The 17,209-nt window shown below is 43.1% G+C and overlaps 1 protein-coding gene across 6 annotated transcripts in view; it reads right to left on the bottom strand.

Moving 5' to 3' along the window:
- Positions 1 to 17,209, bottom strand: part of PDE8B (phosphodiesterase 8B) — a 390,573-nt gene that overhangs the window by 47,632 nt on the left and 325,732 nt on the right. For all 6 annotated transcript variants that reach the window (XM_073680165.1, XM_073680166.1, XM_073680164.1 and 3 more), the window contains 6 exons: positions 14,972 to 15,112; positions 13,367 to 13,455; positions 10,679 to 10,739; positions 8,226 to 8,277; positions 7,930 to 8,013; positions 1,686 to 1,762 (listed from right to left, as the gene is read on the bottom strand). In XM_073680165.1, coding sequence (XP_073536266.1) covers positions 1,686 to 1,762; positions 7,930 to 8,013; positions 8,226 to 8,277; positions 10,679 to 10,739; positions 13,367 to 13,455; positions 14,972 to 15,112 — 504 coding nt within the window. The remainder of the gene's footprint in view (positions 1 to 1,685; positions 1,763 to 7,929; positions 8,014 to 8,225; positions 8,278 to 10,678; positions 10,740 to 13,366; positions 13,456 to 14,971; positions 15,113 to 17,209) is intronic.

Here is a 17,209-nt window from a genome sequence, read left to right as displayed (position 1 = left end):
AATTTAATGGAACGCAACCGACCCCGGGGTCCGCAATGCAGCCCGGAGGACTGCTGCCGAACACTTTCCGGGTGGAAAGGAAAGCGACAACTTAAATATTAAACCCTTCCGTGTTTCTCCACACAGGATCGGGTATAGCGGTACGCTCTATCTCCGTTAGCTGCATGAGTGATAGGCAGAGAAAAACTATCTGTAGTCCTGTTACAGCACAGGGACTACAGTGGCGACGCTAGGATACATGTGTGACTACGCCAACGGGTACACGTGCCCCCAGCCGGCGTGCTACCGGACTGAAGGGTTCAACTCCACGTGACGGACAGGTGTTAGCCGTGCACAGAACGTCTGCAGGCTGCTCGGGGTGACCCCTTTGGCTGCTAGACGAAGCTACCTGCCTCTATGGAGCTAACCTGCCTCTATGGAGCTAACCTGCCTAAGCAACCTGTGCTAATTAGCCGAGCGAACTCTGGCATCGGCAGGTCACGGAGTGAACAGCTAGGGAGCACGTGGAACAGAGCTGTCCACACAACGGCATCACTTGCTCAAATGATCTGAGCACGTCGCCATGTTTGTGGGCGGGCCTTTTAAAGACTAAGCCCTGCCCACCGACGCGCCATTGGTGACGTTACCCGTGGACCAATCAGGCGGTGCCAGGTCACCGCGTCAGCTGGGTGCCAACCCACCAATCATGATCCGCCAGGTCACGGACATGCTCAGTGCGGCAAATCCTGGACTTAGATTCCACAAGCCCTGTCTCCCTCTGCAACCCAGGCTTAACATTGCTAGGCACAACTACCTGGGAGATAAACAGTGCTTGTGGACAAGCTAGGCGTTGAGGCGGAAGGTGATGCTAAGCAGCATCAGCCCCAGCTGGACTGAAATGGGAGACCACAGAAGATTCTGGACCCATTTCAAATCCAGCACCAGACTGATGCCTAACACTTGCTTGATCTGGGCAATTCCTGTGTGAGACATATTATGACAGCCTGCTCTGATCTCACTGCAGAGGGATTAAGAGTTTCTGTCAGCACAACAGATAAAGGTGTGATTAACAATGCATCTCTGTACAGACAATGTGGGGGGAAGGGCAGTACAGAAGAGGTGACAGTGCTATGACAGGAGAAGAGCTGATAGAAGGGTTTGTAATGTGACAGTCAAACTCAGCTGTACTGCCCCTCCCCCTACACTGACTGATGGGACTTTATCTGAAAGCTATTGGTCAACTGAGCTTTATAATCATACAGGAGGTTAGACCAGCAGATCAGCGCTGTCTGTCATTTCATCTCTCACAGTGAGAAATCTGCTCTAATCTATGGTGGGGGTTGTTCATTTTCTGGAGTGTGTTGCTCACTGCTTGAGATTGGGCACCCTGTAAAAACTGTCTGATAATGCCCACTTTGACAAAGATTAACTCGTTAGGTGCCAAATATTTTGATTGCTAATATTTCCACAACAGAGAGGCGAAATAAAGCAAAACAAAGCAAAAGAAATATGTTTTAATCAGCTATGTTACTATTACACCGTGTGTCCAGTGCAACATTAAAATTTTAGTGAAATGTCCTGTTTAAACTAGTGCTACAAAATGACATATGACGTGCAACATAAAGATTGCAATGTCGCAAATAAGACTTGCTGATGCGCTACATATGTCTCTATCGGTCCATAGTCTTACAAATTAAGGCACTTACTTTTGTTATTGGGGCCTCGATGGTCATGGTATGTATCCGCGCCATTGAGGAGTATCTGTGATTCTGTAAACTTGCTGCTGTATAATGTAAAATGTAAAGGTTATTATAGTATGAGACTGTTTTTTGTTAAATCCTTTCCTCTGCTATTAGCTATAAGTCAGTAACTGCCATGATATAATATGATATGTGCAAAATGTTACTATTGTTTGTACAATTTACAATAATTTGTCAGGGGCTTAAAGGTGGAGTTTCTATATAAATAATATTCATACTTATGTAATATGTATGTATAAGCAATGAGTTTGTTTCTAATTAGAATTCAAATGTCAAATCATCCACCTTTATCCAGCCCAAAATCGCTTAGAGTAGTTTCCCCATAAAGGTTCATCTGGAGGCCAAGTGATAAAGATAAGTGGGCTTATCACTTGGCCTCCTGATGAACCGTCACAGGGAAATGCGTTGAGGCATACTGGTGAAACGATGAGTAATCATGATCTATCCTATTTTGAATCAGAGGAACTGTTGCATTGCTACCTTTACTTTGGGCTTTTTATACCTGTTACCTGTTTCTGCTCCCTTTGGCTACAGTAGATCAGTGGATCCACACCAGGGCACTTTTGCTTTAGATGGGGGGAGCTAGGGTGATTTAGGGGCAGCCACCATTAAGCGGGGGGCCATTTATCTTTTTAGGGTGCCAACCTCTGCCGTAAGGTACCAATTATCACAGGGTATTGTGTTGGGACATACAGAGACTGTGGGGCCTCTTAGCCTTTATCATGATCACACTATAGGGCTCATGGTCATCCTCCTACTGGTTTTTAATCACTGTCTGTTTTTTTTTTGTGTTACACAATGGTTTTAATGCATATAAATATTAGGTTTTAAGGGTTCTATATATTTCACCATTGTACATGGGCCAATAATTATTGTGTTCTCAAGAACGTACATTTATGATCACTGGTTCGAGTAAAAAAAGCAGCGATCAGTCACTTGCCTTTTTTGTTTGCTCATTTATTGGCCAATCGTAGTGGGGTACCACTAATAGTGACAGATCATGTGGCCACAATAAAGGACCGTTAGTCAGGGGGGCCTACATACAGGTGCAGATACAGTTGAAAGCAATGATGGAGCAGACGACTTCCTCCATCATTCTCCCTTTGCGTCTGAGCACTGTCATCTGAGCGCTGTAGGCGTGATGACATTACTACGTCGCGCCTGCTGTGCAGAGTTTCAGACCACATGCTGCAGAGATTGAAGTAGTGGGAGAACAGGGAAAGGTAAGTATTTGATATATTTTTTAATCAATGAGTACCTTGTGGGGGCTATTATACTGTTAGGAGGGTTATGTGGGGGGGGGGCATTATACTGTGTGGTGGCCATTATACTGTTGGAGGGCTGTGTGGGGTCTTTATACTGTATGGAGGGCTGCGTGGAGGCCAATTATAATGTTTGGAGGGCTATATTGAGGTCCGTTATACATTTTGGAGGGTTATATGGGGGCCATTATACTATTTGGAGCGCAATGTGGGGGGCATTATACTGTTTGGAGGGCAATGTACAGGGCCATTATACTATATCTGCAGGCCAATATACAGTGTGGAGGGTTGTGTGAGGTCCATCATACTGTGTGGAGGGTTGTGTGAGGTTCATTATATTGTTTGGACGGTTCTGTGGGGGTCCATCATACCATGTGTAGGGCCCATTATACTGTATGGAGGGCCCAGTAGTCTAGCTACTGGGGGGTAGGAGGGAGGTTGCCCCAGGCCCTGCACTCAGGGTGGACCACCCGGAGCTACACTACCCTTAACTATATCGACATGCACAGCTCACCGATATAGTTAAGCTAGGCATGCACAACATACGCACCCGGCTCCCTTTCTCCTGTATTCAGATATATTCATATTCACATCCCTAAGACGCAAATATATTTGAGCAACACTGCAGTGCCAGGACAGGGGTAGAGGACCGCTCGTCATCTCCCCACCCTGACGTGCAGTGGCGTGATGAGGTCAGCAGACTGCTGACCTCATCACTCTGCTATTGCTATTGCTGTGCCGCTGAGGCGGCAATGATGGGAAGTGAGTGCACATTATGGGGCAGTGGGGAAAATTGTGAGAGGGAGCAGCGTGGGGATGGGTGGACCATATGAATGGAGTGTGGTTACCATATCGATATGGAGAAGTGGTGGAACAGGATGGAGTGGTGGGAACATAGTGGAACAAGATGTAGAATTGGGAGCGTGTGGGGACCATATGCAGAAGTGGAGGCACAGTATGGAGAAGTGGGAGCATGGGGGACAATATGGAGAAATGGAGGAACAGAATGGAGAATTGGGAGCGTGGAGGCACAGTATGAAATAGTGGGGTAACAGCATGGAGAGGTGGGGGGATAGTATGGAGAGGTGAGAGCGTAGGGGACAATATGGAGAAGTGGAGCCACAGTATGGAGAGGTTGGCTTCATATACTGGTGGTGAATCTGCTAATTTATTCATGTACTGACCGTGGTTCTGATTGTGTACAAATGTAACAATTCATAACTGGTCAAAGTCATCACCCGGCTGAGGCGGTCACCCTACTGGGGTGGTCATCCTGCTGAGGCTGTCACCCTGCTGAGTCCACCACTTACTACCATAATCACTCTGCTGCTGCCACTGTATATGAGGGATGTTAATGTGAAAGCACAGTATCGTGTGGGCAGTATGCAGAGGGAAAGCGTGGTTCTAGAACTGTATTCATCTATTGACGATGGTTCTGGTGCTGCATTCATTTACCAATAGTGGTTCTGGTGCTGCATTCATGTACTGACAGTGGTTCTATTGCTACATTCATGTACTGATGGTGGTTCTGGCGCCACTCCCATGTGCTGATCGTGGTTTTGATCTTATATACATGCAGCAATTCATAACGTGCTTCATTACTATGTTAAAACTTAAAAATCATCAAAATTTAGAAATTTGAGATTAGGAAGAGGATTTGGCAAGTTTCTTAGTTAGTGTTAGTTAGCTTGTGTGCACATTAATTTTCTTTTAGCAGAAATTAAGTTCTCCAAATCCTCCTAAAATACTCAACACTTGGTTCTGGTGATGTATTAATGTAGTGATGGTGCTTCTGGTGATGTTTTCATGTAAGTACCCCTTTAAATTGTTCTGTGATCCTTGGAATTCGTTCAGTATGGAAATGTGGCCTTTGAACCAAAAAATGTTGTTCACCCGAGTTAAGCTGGGCAGTAGAGCAGGCCTGCACTACTGCTCTCCGTTCTGCAGACCACAGATCACATTAAATCTGCAGTCTACAAAACTGATGCACTAGCCAAGGCTCCGGAGCTTGCACAGGATGTCAGAGTCATAGTGTGGTAGCGTCTTTTCACTACGCTGAGACTATGACAGCGTAGTGAAAAGACGCTACCACACTATGAAAGAACGCCACTGACCAATCAACCAAAGTTTTTTGGGTTATTTTTTATAGTCTGCAGGCATGAAATTAATGAAGTTGCAGCAATTGGTTGCGGCCTACGGTGCCACCCTCGGATCCTGAAAAGTCCATTTGTGGAGATGGGCACCTGGACTCCCGTTAAGAAGACATGTCAACATCTAGATCCCTTACATGCCTGCAATTTTCGGCTTGCTGCTGCTGCTGGCTGTCCAGCAGCAGACTGAAGGTGGATGCTGCCGTGCGCAGGTATATAAAGGCTCAGAGCCTATTGTGACACGCGCAGCAGTGTTCCATTGCCACATTCCATCTACTGCAGGCAGGATACCTGGCTGGCTGAACAGCATTGAGAAGCTCACAGAGACCGCTATAAGCAACACTTTAAAAGAACGCCACAGACCAATCAACCAAACTTTTTTGGGTTATTTTTTATAGTCTGCAGGCATGAAAGTAAAGAAGTTGCGGCAATTGGTTGCGGCCTACGGTGCCACCCTCGGTTCCTGAAAAGTCCATTTGTGGAGATGGGCATCTGGACTCCCGTTAAGAAGACATGTTGTCAACCTCTAGATCCCTTACATGCCTGCACTTTTCGGCTTGCTGCTGCTGCTGCTGGCTGTCCAGCAGCAGACTGAAGGTGGCTGCTGCCGTGCGCAGGTATATAAAGGCTCAGAGCCTATTGTGACACGCGCAGCAGTGTAGTATCCTGGATTAGGTGAGTATATGATGTTTTTTTATTTCAATTAAAATTTGTGGTGTGACTGTGGGGGCATCATACAGTGTGGGGGTTACTTTTGGGGGACCATGAAACAGTGTGGGGGCCCTCTTATATTGTAGGGATTACTGTGGAGGTCATTATACAGTTTGGGGGCTAAAGCAGGGGGGCGATTGTACAGTTTGGGGACTAATGCGGGGGCCATTAAACAGTTTGGAGGCTAATGTGAAGGCCGTTATACAGTTTGGGGGCTATTGTGGGGGTCATTGTACTGTTTCGGGGAGCAGTGGGGACATCATACTATGTATAGGGAAGCTGTGGGGCTATCATACAGTGTATAGCGGAACTGTGGTCCCACCATACTGTGTATAGGGAAGCTGTAGGCCCACCATACTGTGTATAGGGAAGCTGTGAGGCATTATATTATGTATGGTGGAGCTGTGGGCCACCATACTGTATATAGGGGAGCTGTGGGGTCATCATACTGTACTGTGTATAGAGGAGCTGTATATTAGTTGATTCAGGGACATTATTAAATGTTAACTTGGCACTTAAAAAGTATTATTGGGGCACTCAGAGTATTGTGACCATCAAAGCGGCAAAATGTGGGCACTGTTTTCTAGGGCATTTGCACAGGGCATTAATATTTTCTAGGGGGTGATTTTACCATTTAGAGGGTGCAAAGGAGGCATTATTACTATGTAAGGGACACAGTGGTGGCATTATTATGTGGGCCACTAAGAGGAGCACTGTTATTGTTCTGACCAGCAGGTGCAGTAAAAGGGACATGGCAGCAGCAGTTCAGCATTGGGGTATCAGTTGGGTGAGGGGTTTGTGCAGGTTAGGAATAGATGGGGATGGTGCAGAAAATGTGAGTAGTCAAATGTGTCTTTGTTGTAATCTATGCAGACGAGTCATGACTGGAGAAGTTGTCATGTTGGTCTGGGCGAGATGGAAAAGACAGGAAAAGTGAACGACTCCATCAGAAAGATTGTCAGCTGTAATTTACTATATATAACTGTACTGTAATCACTTGTATGTTCTCTTGGACTGGTATCTACCACTGCACGGTCACCATATTGCAGTAATATCGGTGTTAGTCTTTATGTAAAGATTTATTTTCTGTAATAACACTGTAATCTGCTGAGGTTCTCCTATACCCACAAGCAGGGTGCACTCCCATAGTTGTAATCAGGGTTACCGGTTAGAAGCAAACTCAGATGTTTCGCCCCCCTGAGATGAACCCCTAGCTACGCCTCTGGGAGGGCCATTATACTGTATCGAGGGCCATCAGACTGTACAGAGGACCATTATATTGTATTCAGGGCTGTGTGGGGCCATCATATTGTTTGGAACGGCTGTGGGGTCCCTCATACTTTGTGGTAGGACTGTGTCCAGGCCATCCTACTGTGTGGGGGGGAACTGTGGGAGTGATCATACTGAGTGTGGGGTACTGTCGGGGCCATTATACTGTGTTGAGGTCACTGTGGGGGCATCATACTGTGTTGGGGGTCCCTATGGAGGTATCATACTTTGCATATGGAGGGGACTGTAGGGTCATCATACTGTGTGTGGAGAAATTCACTGTGTTTGGGGGTACTTTTGTTGCAATCATATTTTATGGGGGCCATGAAAGGAGTGTCTTAGTGTGTGGGAACACTAAGGGGCTTAAATAGGAGCAAAATTACTTTGTAAGGGCTGCAAAGTCTCTTTTGTGACGGTGCCCAATATTATTTTTTGGGGAGATGGGGATGTGGGGGGACCCAATTAGTACTTCTGCTACAGGGCCCCATGATTTCTATGCATGTCGATGGCTAATTAATTACGTCTTTTGTTAAGCCTAAAAATGTATATCATCTCAGTGTATGCAAGGGATGTGCTGCCAATGATATCCATGCTGCATGGAGAACAATACGATTCTTTTCTTGATGTAATTCGCATTGGCCGATGTAAAAGTGCATGTAAAATAGTGACGCTTGACTTGTTATATAATTGATCGCGATCATTATAAGCAGAAATCTGCCAGTAAAAAAAGAGCCTTCTTTGGAAGTCCTATTAAAATTTTAATGTACTAAGAAGTGAATTACATTTTAAATTCCTTACCATCACTGCTCCGTGACGTGATTGACCTAACATCTATTGACTCTTTCCTTCTATTCTTATGCCTGAAGGAGTGGGAATGGGAATCTGCAAGACAATGTTCCAAGAATTTAATAGAAAGTCACTCCCTGTGATTATTCCTATACCATACAGATATACTCATATACTAAATTACTGAATATCATTAGGCCTGTATTTATCTCTCCTGATAAGATTCTAAACTAGAAGTAAGGAGGTAAAGATTCCCCAGCATCTTGTGCTATTATAGGACAGAACTGATAAAATCCTCGGTAGATTACCTGTAAGTGTGATGTCTCCAGAGAGTTTTTCATCTCGACTTATCTTGTATATCTACAGGAGATAACAGAGATAAGATTGAATTAGTACAGGACAATGTTTAACCAAATATTTGCATTCCCCACACCATAACAAATTTGGAGCATGTGTGCTGTTCCTCTGTTATTTCCCATGGAAAGGTAGGAAGACAGCTGAGGGTCCTGACTTCAGCTATTAACGGAAGGTATAACGCCAAAGTGTTTTGGACAAGATATTTATTAAAACTGGCTAGTAGTAAAGATAGCATTCTTTCCCATGGTAGCCACTCACTGCAATTTGAGAAATTTAAAGGGATAATCCTATCCAGTAAATTTATGTCATATCCCTGGGACCACCTCCCCACTGACTGTAGTGCGCAATGGCCCCATTCTTGAGCTAGTGATGGGTCCCGCATTCAGGCCCATATTTGCCATTAGGCACTCAAGGTCCAGGGCCCAGGGCGGCATGCTTTGGGGGTCGCATCAGATACCAGGTGTTTTGTTTTTTTTAACTAGGGGCTCCTCTTGTCCACCCTCCTCTGGCACCCGGAGGAAGGGTTGACTGCTGGTCGTGCGCCTCATATTCTGCACATGGCAGTTGGCAGCAGCTGCAGCCCATAGGTAGGGAGAGCTGCGATTACGGGCAGTAGTCTTTACCTGGAGTGGCTGGTGGTGGTGAAGGGGGGGAGGGGCTGTTTAGATTACAGACAAAATGCACATAGTCAAAAAACTCTTTGTGATCAGAATATTGATACCCAACAGACTTCGGCCTCATTCAGACATCCGTTTTTGATGTATGAGAAAAAAAATTAACAGATTTTCATCAGTGAGTTGGATCTAATCTTCAGCAAGTTTTGGTCCATCTGTCTGTTTTTAGTATCACTATCAGTATAGCATCCATTTTTTTGTATGCAAAAAATAAAATCCTACATTTACCTGCCATCAAACAACAGACAGCACTAGAATAACACTATGACGAAACAGCTTCTTATCTTAATCAGCCAGATGTCTAGATTTGTTAAGCCAAGAGAAATACACTATTGTGTTTGTGTTGACTTGTGAATGTATGTGTATTTCTGTGGCTGGTCAAAGGTATACTATTATGTGTATAAACCTGAATGTTGACTTCTCTTGGTCGTGAAACAATGATGTTTGTCACTATGCTAATTGCATATTGTTCTAAAGCCAGCTAGATGTTGATTTAAAGAGCCCCCTGCTATGCCAACTATGTAAATTGATTAAATGCTCAAACAATGAGACCTGAGCCCTGTGGAATAATATCATCCCTAATCCTTGCCCTGTGGATGTGTACTTGAAAGAACAAATGTGAACTATTTAAGGAACAAGGCCTCTGTAGCAGGCAGACTTTACAAGGAGAATTAAAGATCAGACAGACTTTTCAGGACATCAGCTTGGTAGCATGGCTTTATCCAGAGAGACACAGATTTGGATTCTACATGATTCCGGCCTAAGGGTACACGGCCCTGACTGGAAGGATACAGATCTGCTCCACTGACCATCAGAAAACCCATGGATAGATTTGGGGAGACCAAGCTGGAACGATGAAGTCACCTAGCCCCATGGATATGTTGTTTGGGGTTGCCAGGTGGGACCCTCCGTCGCCTGGAACCCATAGAGACATTCGGAGAAGCCAGATTGGGACCAGCCGGACATCTGGCCCCATGAAAGCTCTCGGAGAGGCCAGGGTGGAACCATTGGGCCTTCTGGCCTTGTACCTCGATGGACTGTCAGCTTTCTAAGATTGCCGCTACCTCCTCTCTGTGGGGGTCGGTCAAAAGCGGGGGGCTATTGGTTGAGGTAGTTGGCTCTGGAAGTCCCAAAGTCGCAGTTGCTCTATTTCCATGGGGCCAGCAGGAGGGTGAGACTATGTAATGTTTTGCCATCTTGGGCATTTGCTGGGACTATGTGTTTTATTGTCCATTTGGTAGTTCAATAAAATATTGCCACACTCTTTTGCCATCACCCTGTGTTGTCTGAGTAGTATTACGCCAACAGAAGACCCTGGGTCTTTACAAACACATAGATGGCATCCGAGTGCTATCCGTTTTTTTCACTTTAAAGGAGGGCGAGTTTGATCTGTGACTCTCTTTTAATGGACAATTGGTTGGCAAAAAAATACAGACATGTGAACAAAACATAGACTATAATGGGTACGTGTTATATCCGTGAAAAAGAGATTGAATAAGCCTCCAGTCACATTGAGTTTGCATGTTACTTTCAGATATTTATGTTTCTCGTATGTATTGACATGATTTTAATGTCATAATTTTGGAAGCAACCCACAACTACATTCTCTCTTTCTATAGCGCCAATCAATATATATTGTCTCTGTCTATGGTGACTGAGACTCAATGTTACTTTTCTGTTCTCTATAAAACTTTTACCTTTCATGTAGAGTAATAATTAGGCATGTGTACCTGCTTATTGTTGTCAGTAGAACTGCACTGCTTCTTTACAGACACAAAATGTTTAATTTTCCTAGAAACATAAACAAGCAATAATTATCTGTACATGACAATTACTTATGAAATTGCTAATCTGAGATAACAAAAGTACAACATTATATTTATTTGTAGAATGTAACATTCCTAAATGGGTAAAAGGGTATTTTTTCCATGCCAGTCTTGAACTTATAGACCACTGGAGTAAGGTGCACCACATTTAAAAATTTGGCACATCTTTGAGCTATTAATGTGCCAGAAAACAAATCTATGGCAGATACAAGCTGGCCTAGATTTCAGTAAATTACATTAAATTACATTATAGTAAAATTGCTGTGTGGTAATAGCCCATGTCTCCTTTGCAAGCCCTGCCCACTTTTTAAAGAATTCAATAACCTTTTTATGCCAAGTACTTAAGAAGTTGTCCGAGATTCATTTTTATTTCACCTAAGGCTTGCAGAAGTAGAAAATAACAAATTCCGGTGTTACTCACTATCCCCAAGTCCAGCACTGCCTTTCCGCTGAGCTGTACTTTTTTACAGGCTGCTGCAGTGACATCATGAATACAGCATGCACAACCTCTGCAGCCAAGCACTGGGCTCAGTAGTTCATGCAGTCTCCATAGGCATCATCGATAAGCCCAGTGATTGGTTGCAGAGGTCCCATGCTGTAGTGGTGACAAAACTTCTGCAGCTTGTCAACATATACTTGGGCAATAATGGCTGCGAGGCATGTTAAGGTTGGGAAGGGTGCGTATAACCGTTCTTATTATTTTCCATATCTGCAAGCCTATACTATTTTGTGGTTCCACAATGGGGCGACTGTATGTAAATATAATGTAGAATATTGCAGAATATTTTAGTAGTTTACGACTTAGTGAATATAGGAATAGTAATTGGCTGAACATCACTAAATCAGTAGAAATGTTCTTCAGATTATAATATACTGTATTTGTCACCTGGTTGTACATAAATCAGAAGATAGTCTGATCTCATAACAACTATTCAGCAAAACCGTCAATATGCATTAAAAAAGAGATGTCACTTTCTAAAAAAAGAAAGTTAAATACCTTGTAAAAATCCCTGAATCTGCTGCTCTTTTCCGTTTTGCTCTGCGTCACTCTATTGCAGAGATATTCACATTAATTTCTTCTGGACCGCAGTATGGGAAATCTCTGCTTGCAGTCCAGCTAGAGGTTTCTTCAGAGTCTTCTCTGGGGGCGTGCACTGTCACCCCTCCTTCCCAGATGCTACTTCCCAGATGCTGCCAATCACAGCTCGGCAGCTGATTTAGCCATCTCAGATGATGAACTGTGATTGGAAGGGAGGGGGAAAAGTGCACGCCCACAGAGAAGACTCTGAAGAAATGCCAAGTTTGACTACAAACAGAGATTTCATATACTGTGATCCAGAAGAAATAAATATGAATAACTCTGTAAAACAGCAATGCAGTGCAAAACGGAAAAGAGCCACAGAATCAGGAGAGCTCAGGGATTATTACAAGGTATTTAACTCATTTTTTAAAAAAAAACAAGTGACTGGTCCTTTTCAATTGTATAAAATATTAGTGCTTGTCCTCATAGTCTTAGTGAACAACAGATATCATTAGTCTGTATCTATCAATAAATACCGTATTTTGTGGATTATAAAACGCACCGGTTTATAAAACGCACCCCAAATTTTGGGGACAAAAATAGGAAAAAAATGTTTTTTTAATAAACCAGTGCGTGTTATAATCAGCTTACCTGGGGGCAGCAGCGTTGGTGGAGCAGGGTCGCTGCTTGTGGAGTCAGGAGATGCTGCGGAGGCAGGACTGGGTGTTAGGAGGCAGGAGGCAGGAGATGGCTGCGGACCCCACACTGCTAGGATGAGGTTTTTGGTGGTACATTTTGTGAAAGCCGGAACCCCGCACCTTCCATACTTTCTAATGCATTGGACTCTGGGAAACTGGCCGACGCATGCTCAAATTGAGATCTTGGCACTGAGATCTCGTCTCCCGAGATCCCGGCTCCCGATCTCCATCAGAGCATGCGCAGCCACCGGCAGCCATTTTCCCGGAGTCCACTGCATAGAAGAGTATGGAAGGTGTGGGGTTCCGGCTTTCAGAAAATATCGGCGGAGCCCCCGCACCACCGAACACCTCATCCTACCAGCGTGGGGTCCGCATCCATCTCCCGACTCCTGCCTCTGCCAGAAGCGTCCGGCAGCAGCGACCCTGGGACCCCGCTCCACTGCAGCCGGTAAGCTCCACTTCTCAATTCGGATTATAAGACGCACCCCCATTTCCCCCCCAAATTTCGGAGGAAAAAAAGTGCGTTTTTTAATCCAAAAAATATGGTATTTGTCATTTTTAAAACTAATAAAACATATTGATTTTCGAGTTCATAAACATAAAGTGATAAAATACACAAAAGATCCCACAAAAGCATCTTTAAGATGTCTATGAATATGAATACAATTAATTTACAGATGTTTTCAACTACTGTTTGGTTTTGTGCCGAAACTGGCAATTTCCAAAGGTTACTAGCTGGACATTTCTTAAAAATGACCTTTGAAAAGTCAAATATTTTGGCATTAGATTTTCATTGTAGATTTTGTCAATATAATAAGCTGTACTTTGTAAGGAAGTAAGGAACAACTAACATGGAAAGATTTATGCACTCACCCCCCTTGACCAATAACTGGCGTGACTTTCACATGTTGCTGGATGGTGTCTCCTGATTTCCGTCTTGCATAATAAATTCCCTGCCATTCCTTTAATGAATAAAGAAAAACATGTCGGCATGAAAAGAATACAATCTGGTGTAAATTTAACTAGAAATTACTACAATATCAGAGGAACTATCACTAGATTTCATAAGCAAACTGCATACATTATTAAATCTCCTATCTCAGTAATTGGAAAGTCTGTCTTCCTTGAATACAGATTTTACCTCAGAATTGAGAATTTTGATAATGACTGATCAATTTTGGCAGATAAAGAAGCAGATTTCTCAGATAAGACATATTACAAAGTTGCTTATTTTCATGTGTACTATTGATTTATGAAATAAAAATTAAAAACGACAGTTACTCTTTAATCTCTGGCAATGTAGCCTGATTCACATCTCCTCAATGACCCTCCTCCCTGCTGATGCTGAAATCTCCCACTGTTCAGTACAAGCTGTAGTCTTCCTGATTCAAAATAAAAGAAAGCAGCAGATGGAAATTGAAACTGCTGCTTATTCTCATTTGCTAAAAAGACTGCAGCTTGTAAAGAAATGATTAAAAGGATGCCATGAAAAGATGCCATGAAAAGATGCTTCAGGACAAAAGACACTGGTGTGTCCTGAAGCATCTACCTCTGGTGAAACTCAGTGGGTTGCAGTTGTCTACAAGATGTCACGTGCTTATACTCTATAGCAGTGTTTCTCAACTCCAGTCCTCAAGACCCCCCAACAGATCAGGTTTTCAGGATCTCCTTAGTATTGCACAGGTGATGGAATTATTATCAAGGCATCAAAAAATGCCACAGGATCTCTCACCTGTTCAATACTAAGGAGATCCTGAAAACCTGATCTGTTGGGGGGTCCTGAGGACTGGAGTTGAGAAACACTGCTCTATAGGTTCTTTCATACTCAGCTTTGTCCCACATTCAGTGATCCCGTCGGGGCATACGTATACGCTTACTGGAGGCGGACACTCAGAGGCAGTCTACTACGTCTGAGTGTCCGCCACTCCAGTAGGTGTATAAGCACGAAAATGATGCACGGCAGAGCGCACATTCACTCTCTCGGCACCATTATAGTCTATGGCCCAATTGGCGCTTTCGCCCGAATGCCGATTTGCAGGGGGGGTTCGGACGTAAGCGCAGACAGGACCACTGACATGGGGAAGAATGCAATTTGAAAGGGGCCTAAGAGATCTAATTAATAAAGTATGCAAAAATCGTTAGGTGATGTCATATCCTAGAGACATGCTATCACTTACTGAGATGGCACTAAGCTTAATTCAGGGAGTGCAATGTTAGGGGGCGATGGCGATTAAACATATCTTTAAAGGGCATTAGGAGGATAAGTCCTTTGAAAACTCATTTTCAGCTTTTGATTGATTTCCTACTAATCTATATCGGTATACAATGCGTTAATGTGACAAACTGGTGGAAAAAGTTAAAACAATCAGATTAACACCTGTCTAAATATTAAAGTTCAGTTTTGGCTTTTGAGAGGATGGGGGGGTCATATATCAGAAATTCCAAACATCTACATAAAGTATCCATATTGTCCTATACCTTTCCCTTTTTGATACAAGTGTTGATCGTATCCAATAGGTCTGCACGGTTTTTGTCACTTTTAGGAAACTCTGTGAGTTCCTTGCCCAGGAGTTCTTCCTTGTGGTAGCCCATCATCCGCTCGAAAGCTGGATTAACATACTGACAAGTTAAAAGTAGTTAGAACTGTGAGGTTATTCTGAGATTACCAAAAACTGACATCACTAAAGAAATATAATGAGTAAGATATAGAGTAGTATTACAGTTGCGAAATTCAGCTTTTTAATAAAACTTCTTAAAGTTCGAAAGTAAATAAAAAGTTTATAAAGTAAGTAAAAACTGAAAATATTTTTCTTTAATATTTCAAGTAATTTCATATTGTGTTCTCCAATTGTAGCTAATTTCAATACGGATGGCTTTGTTTTGTCTAGTCACTGATTTAACATTTCTCCATGTCTGACAGCATAGATCTAACATGTAACACTGCTTTTAACCAACTTACCATCATATAATTGAAAAATTGGTAGAAGATATCAAAAGCAAATGATTTACAAAGTGAGTTCAAGGGGTAATCCCACAAATTAACTTTATCACCTACTGAATCTTTTCACAGATCGGACTGCATGTTAATTGTGACAGATTCCTTTAAAGGGAATCTGTCACCCCCCTGGGCGACATCAGACCTCTACTATGGCCATACAGGGTATAGAAAAGTAAATCTATACATACCTGTATGGCCCATAGCAGAGGTCTGATAACTCCAAATTGGTGACATATTCCCTTTAACCCCCTTTCCACCTCCCCGGGCAATTTTCCATTTTTGTTTTCGTTTGTTGCTCCCCTTCTTCCAAGAGCCATAACTTTTTTATTTTTCCAGCCATATAGCCGTATGAGGGCTTGCTTTTTGCAGGACAAGTTGTACTTTTGAATAACACCATTTATTCAGCAGCATAGTGTACTGGAAAACTGGGAAAAATCCAAGTGCAGTGAAACAGCAAAAAAAGTGCAATTCCACAATGGGTTTTTGGGTTTCTATTTACCATGCTCACTATATGGTAATACTGACCAGGCAATATGATTGCCCAGGTCAATGTGATTATGCAGATACCAAACATGTATAGTTTTTTTATTTAAGTCGTGAAAAAAAATCTAAATTTGTAAAATTTATCGCCATTTTCCGAGACCCGTAACATTCTCATTGTTCAAAATCTGGGGCTGTGTCAGGGCTTATTTTTTGTGCCCTGAGTTGACGTTTTTACTGATATCATTTTGGGGTAGATACGATGTTTTGATCGCCTGTTATTGCATTTTATTGCAATGTTGCAGCGACCAAAAAAATGTAATTCTGGCGATTTGATTTTTTTTTTCGTTACGCCTTTTATCGATCGGATTAATTTATTTTACACTTTGATAGATCGGACATTTCCGAACACAGTGATATCAAAAATGTGTATTTTATATATTTTTTTAATTGTTTTATTTTTAAGGGGGGTGATTTGAACTTGCGTTTTTTTCTTTTATTTAATATTTTTGTAAAACTTTTATTTTACTTTTTACTGCATTTAATAGTTCCCTTAGGAAACTTGAAGCTGCAATTGTCTGATCGCCTGTGCTATACATAGCATTGCTTCAGTACCCCCGGCTGTCATGACAACCCATTGGCACCCCGCGATCACGTGATTGATGCGCCGATGGGCGGCCAGAATGACGCGCTTCCGGTCAGTGCATATTAAATCCCGCTGTCAGAGATTAATAGCGGGATTTAATTGGTTAATAGCTGTGGGTGAATCTTCGATCCATCCGCAGCTGTTAGAGGCACTTGATGGCTGATTAAATCAGCCTTCAAGTACGGGAAAAGATGCGGGCTCAGCGTGAGCCCGCATCAAAGGCAGAGACACGGCCGATGATGTACATGTCATGGGGTTTATGTGTATCGCAGAGTCTGATCACAGCCTTGGGGTTAGTTAAAGTAAAAAATGTTTTGTTTTACCACTTTTACGTATTGTGATAAAGCGACTTGCTCGGCTCTCCGGAGGCAGACACAGGACACACGGTTTGGGTAAACTTCCTGCAGGTTTATTGTGCAGCATAAACTCCAGCAGCACCCCATAAAAATAAACAGTCCTTCTTGGGGTTATCGGGAAAACAAAAGATGAAATATAACAGAGTCCTCTAGCCAGCAAGGCCCTTGCCGGCTGCAGATGGTCCTGTGAAGTTCCACCAACACCAGTCCTCCGATGTTGCTCTCTGGCATCAGCC

This window comes from Phyllobates terribilis, unplaced genomic scaffold (genome assembly GCF_046119375.1).
Source record: "Phyllobates terribilis strain yellow unplaced genomic scaffold, ASM4611937v1 Scaffold_1__5_contigs__length_1240528914, whole genome shotgun sequence".
NCBI classification, from domain to species: Eukaryota; Metazoa; Chordata; class Amphibia; order Anura; family Dendrobatidae; genus Phyllobates; species Phyllobates terribilis.
This window is presented reverse-complemented; position numbering and strand designations above follow the sequence as displayed.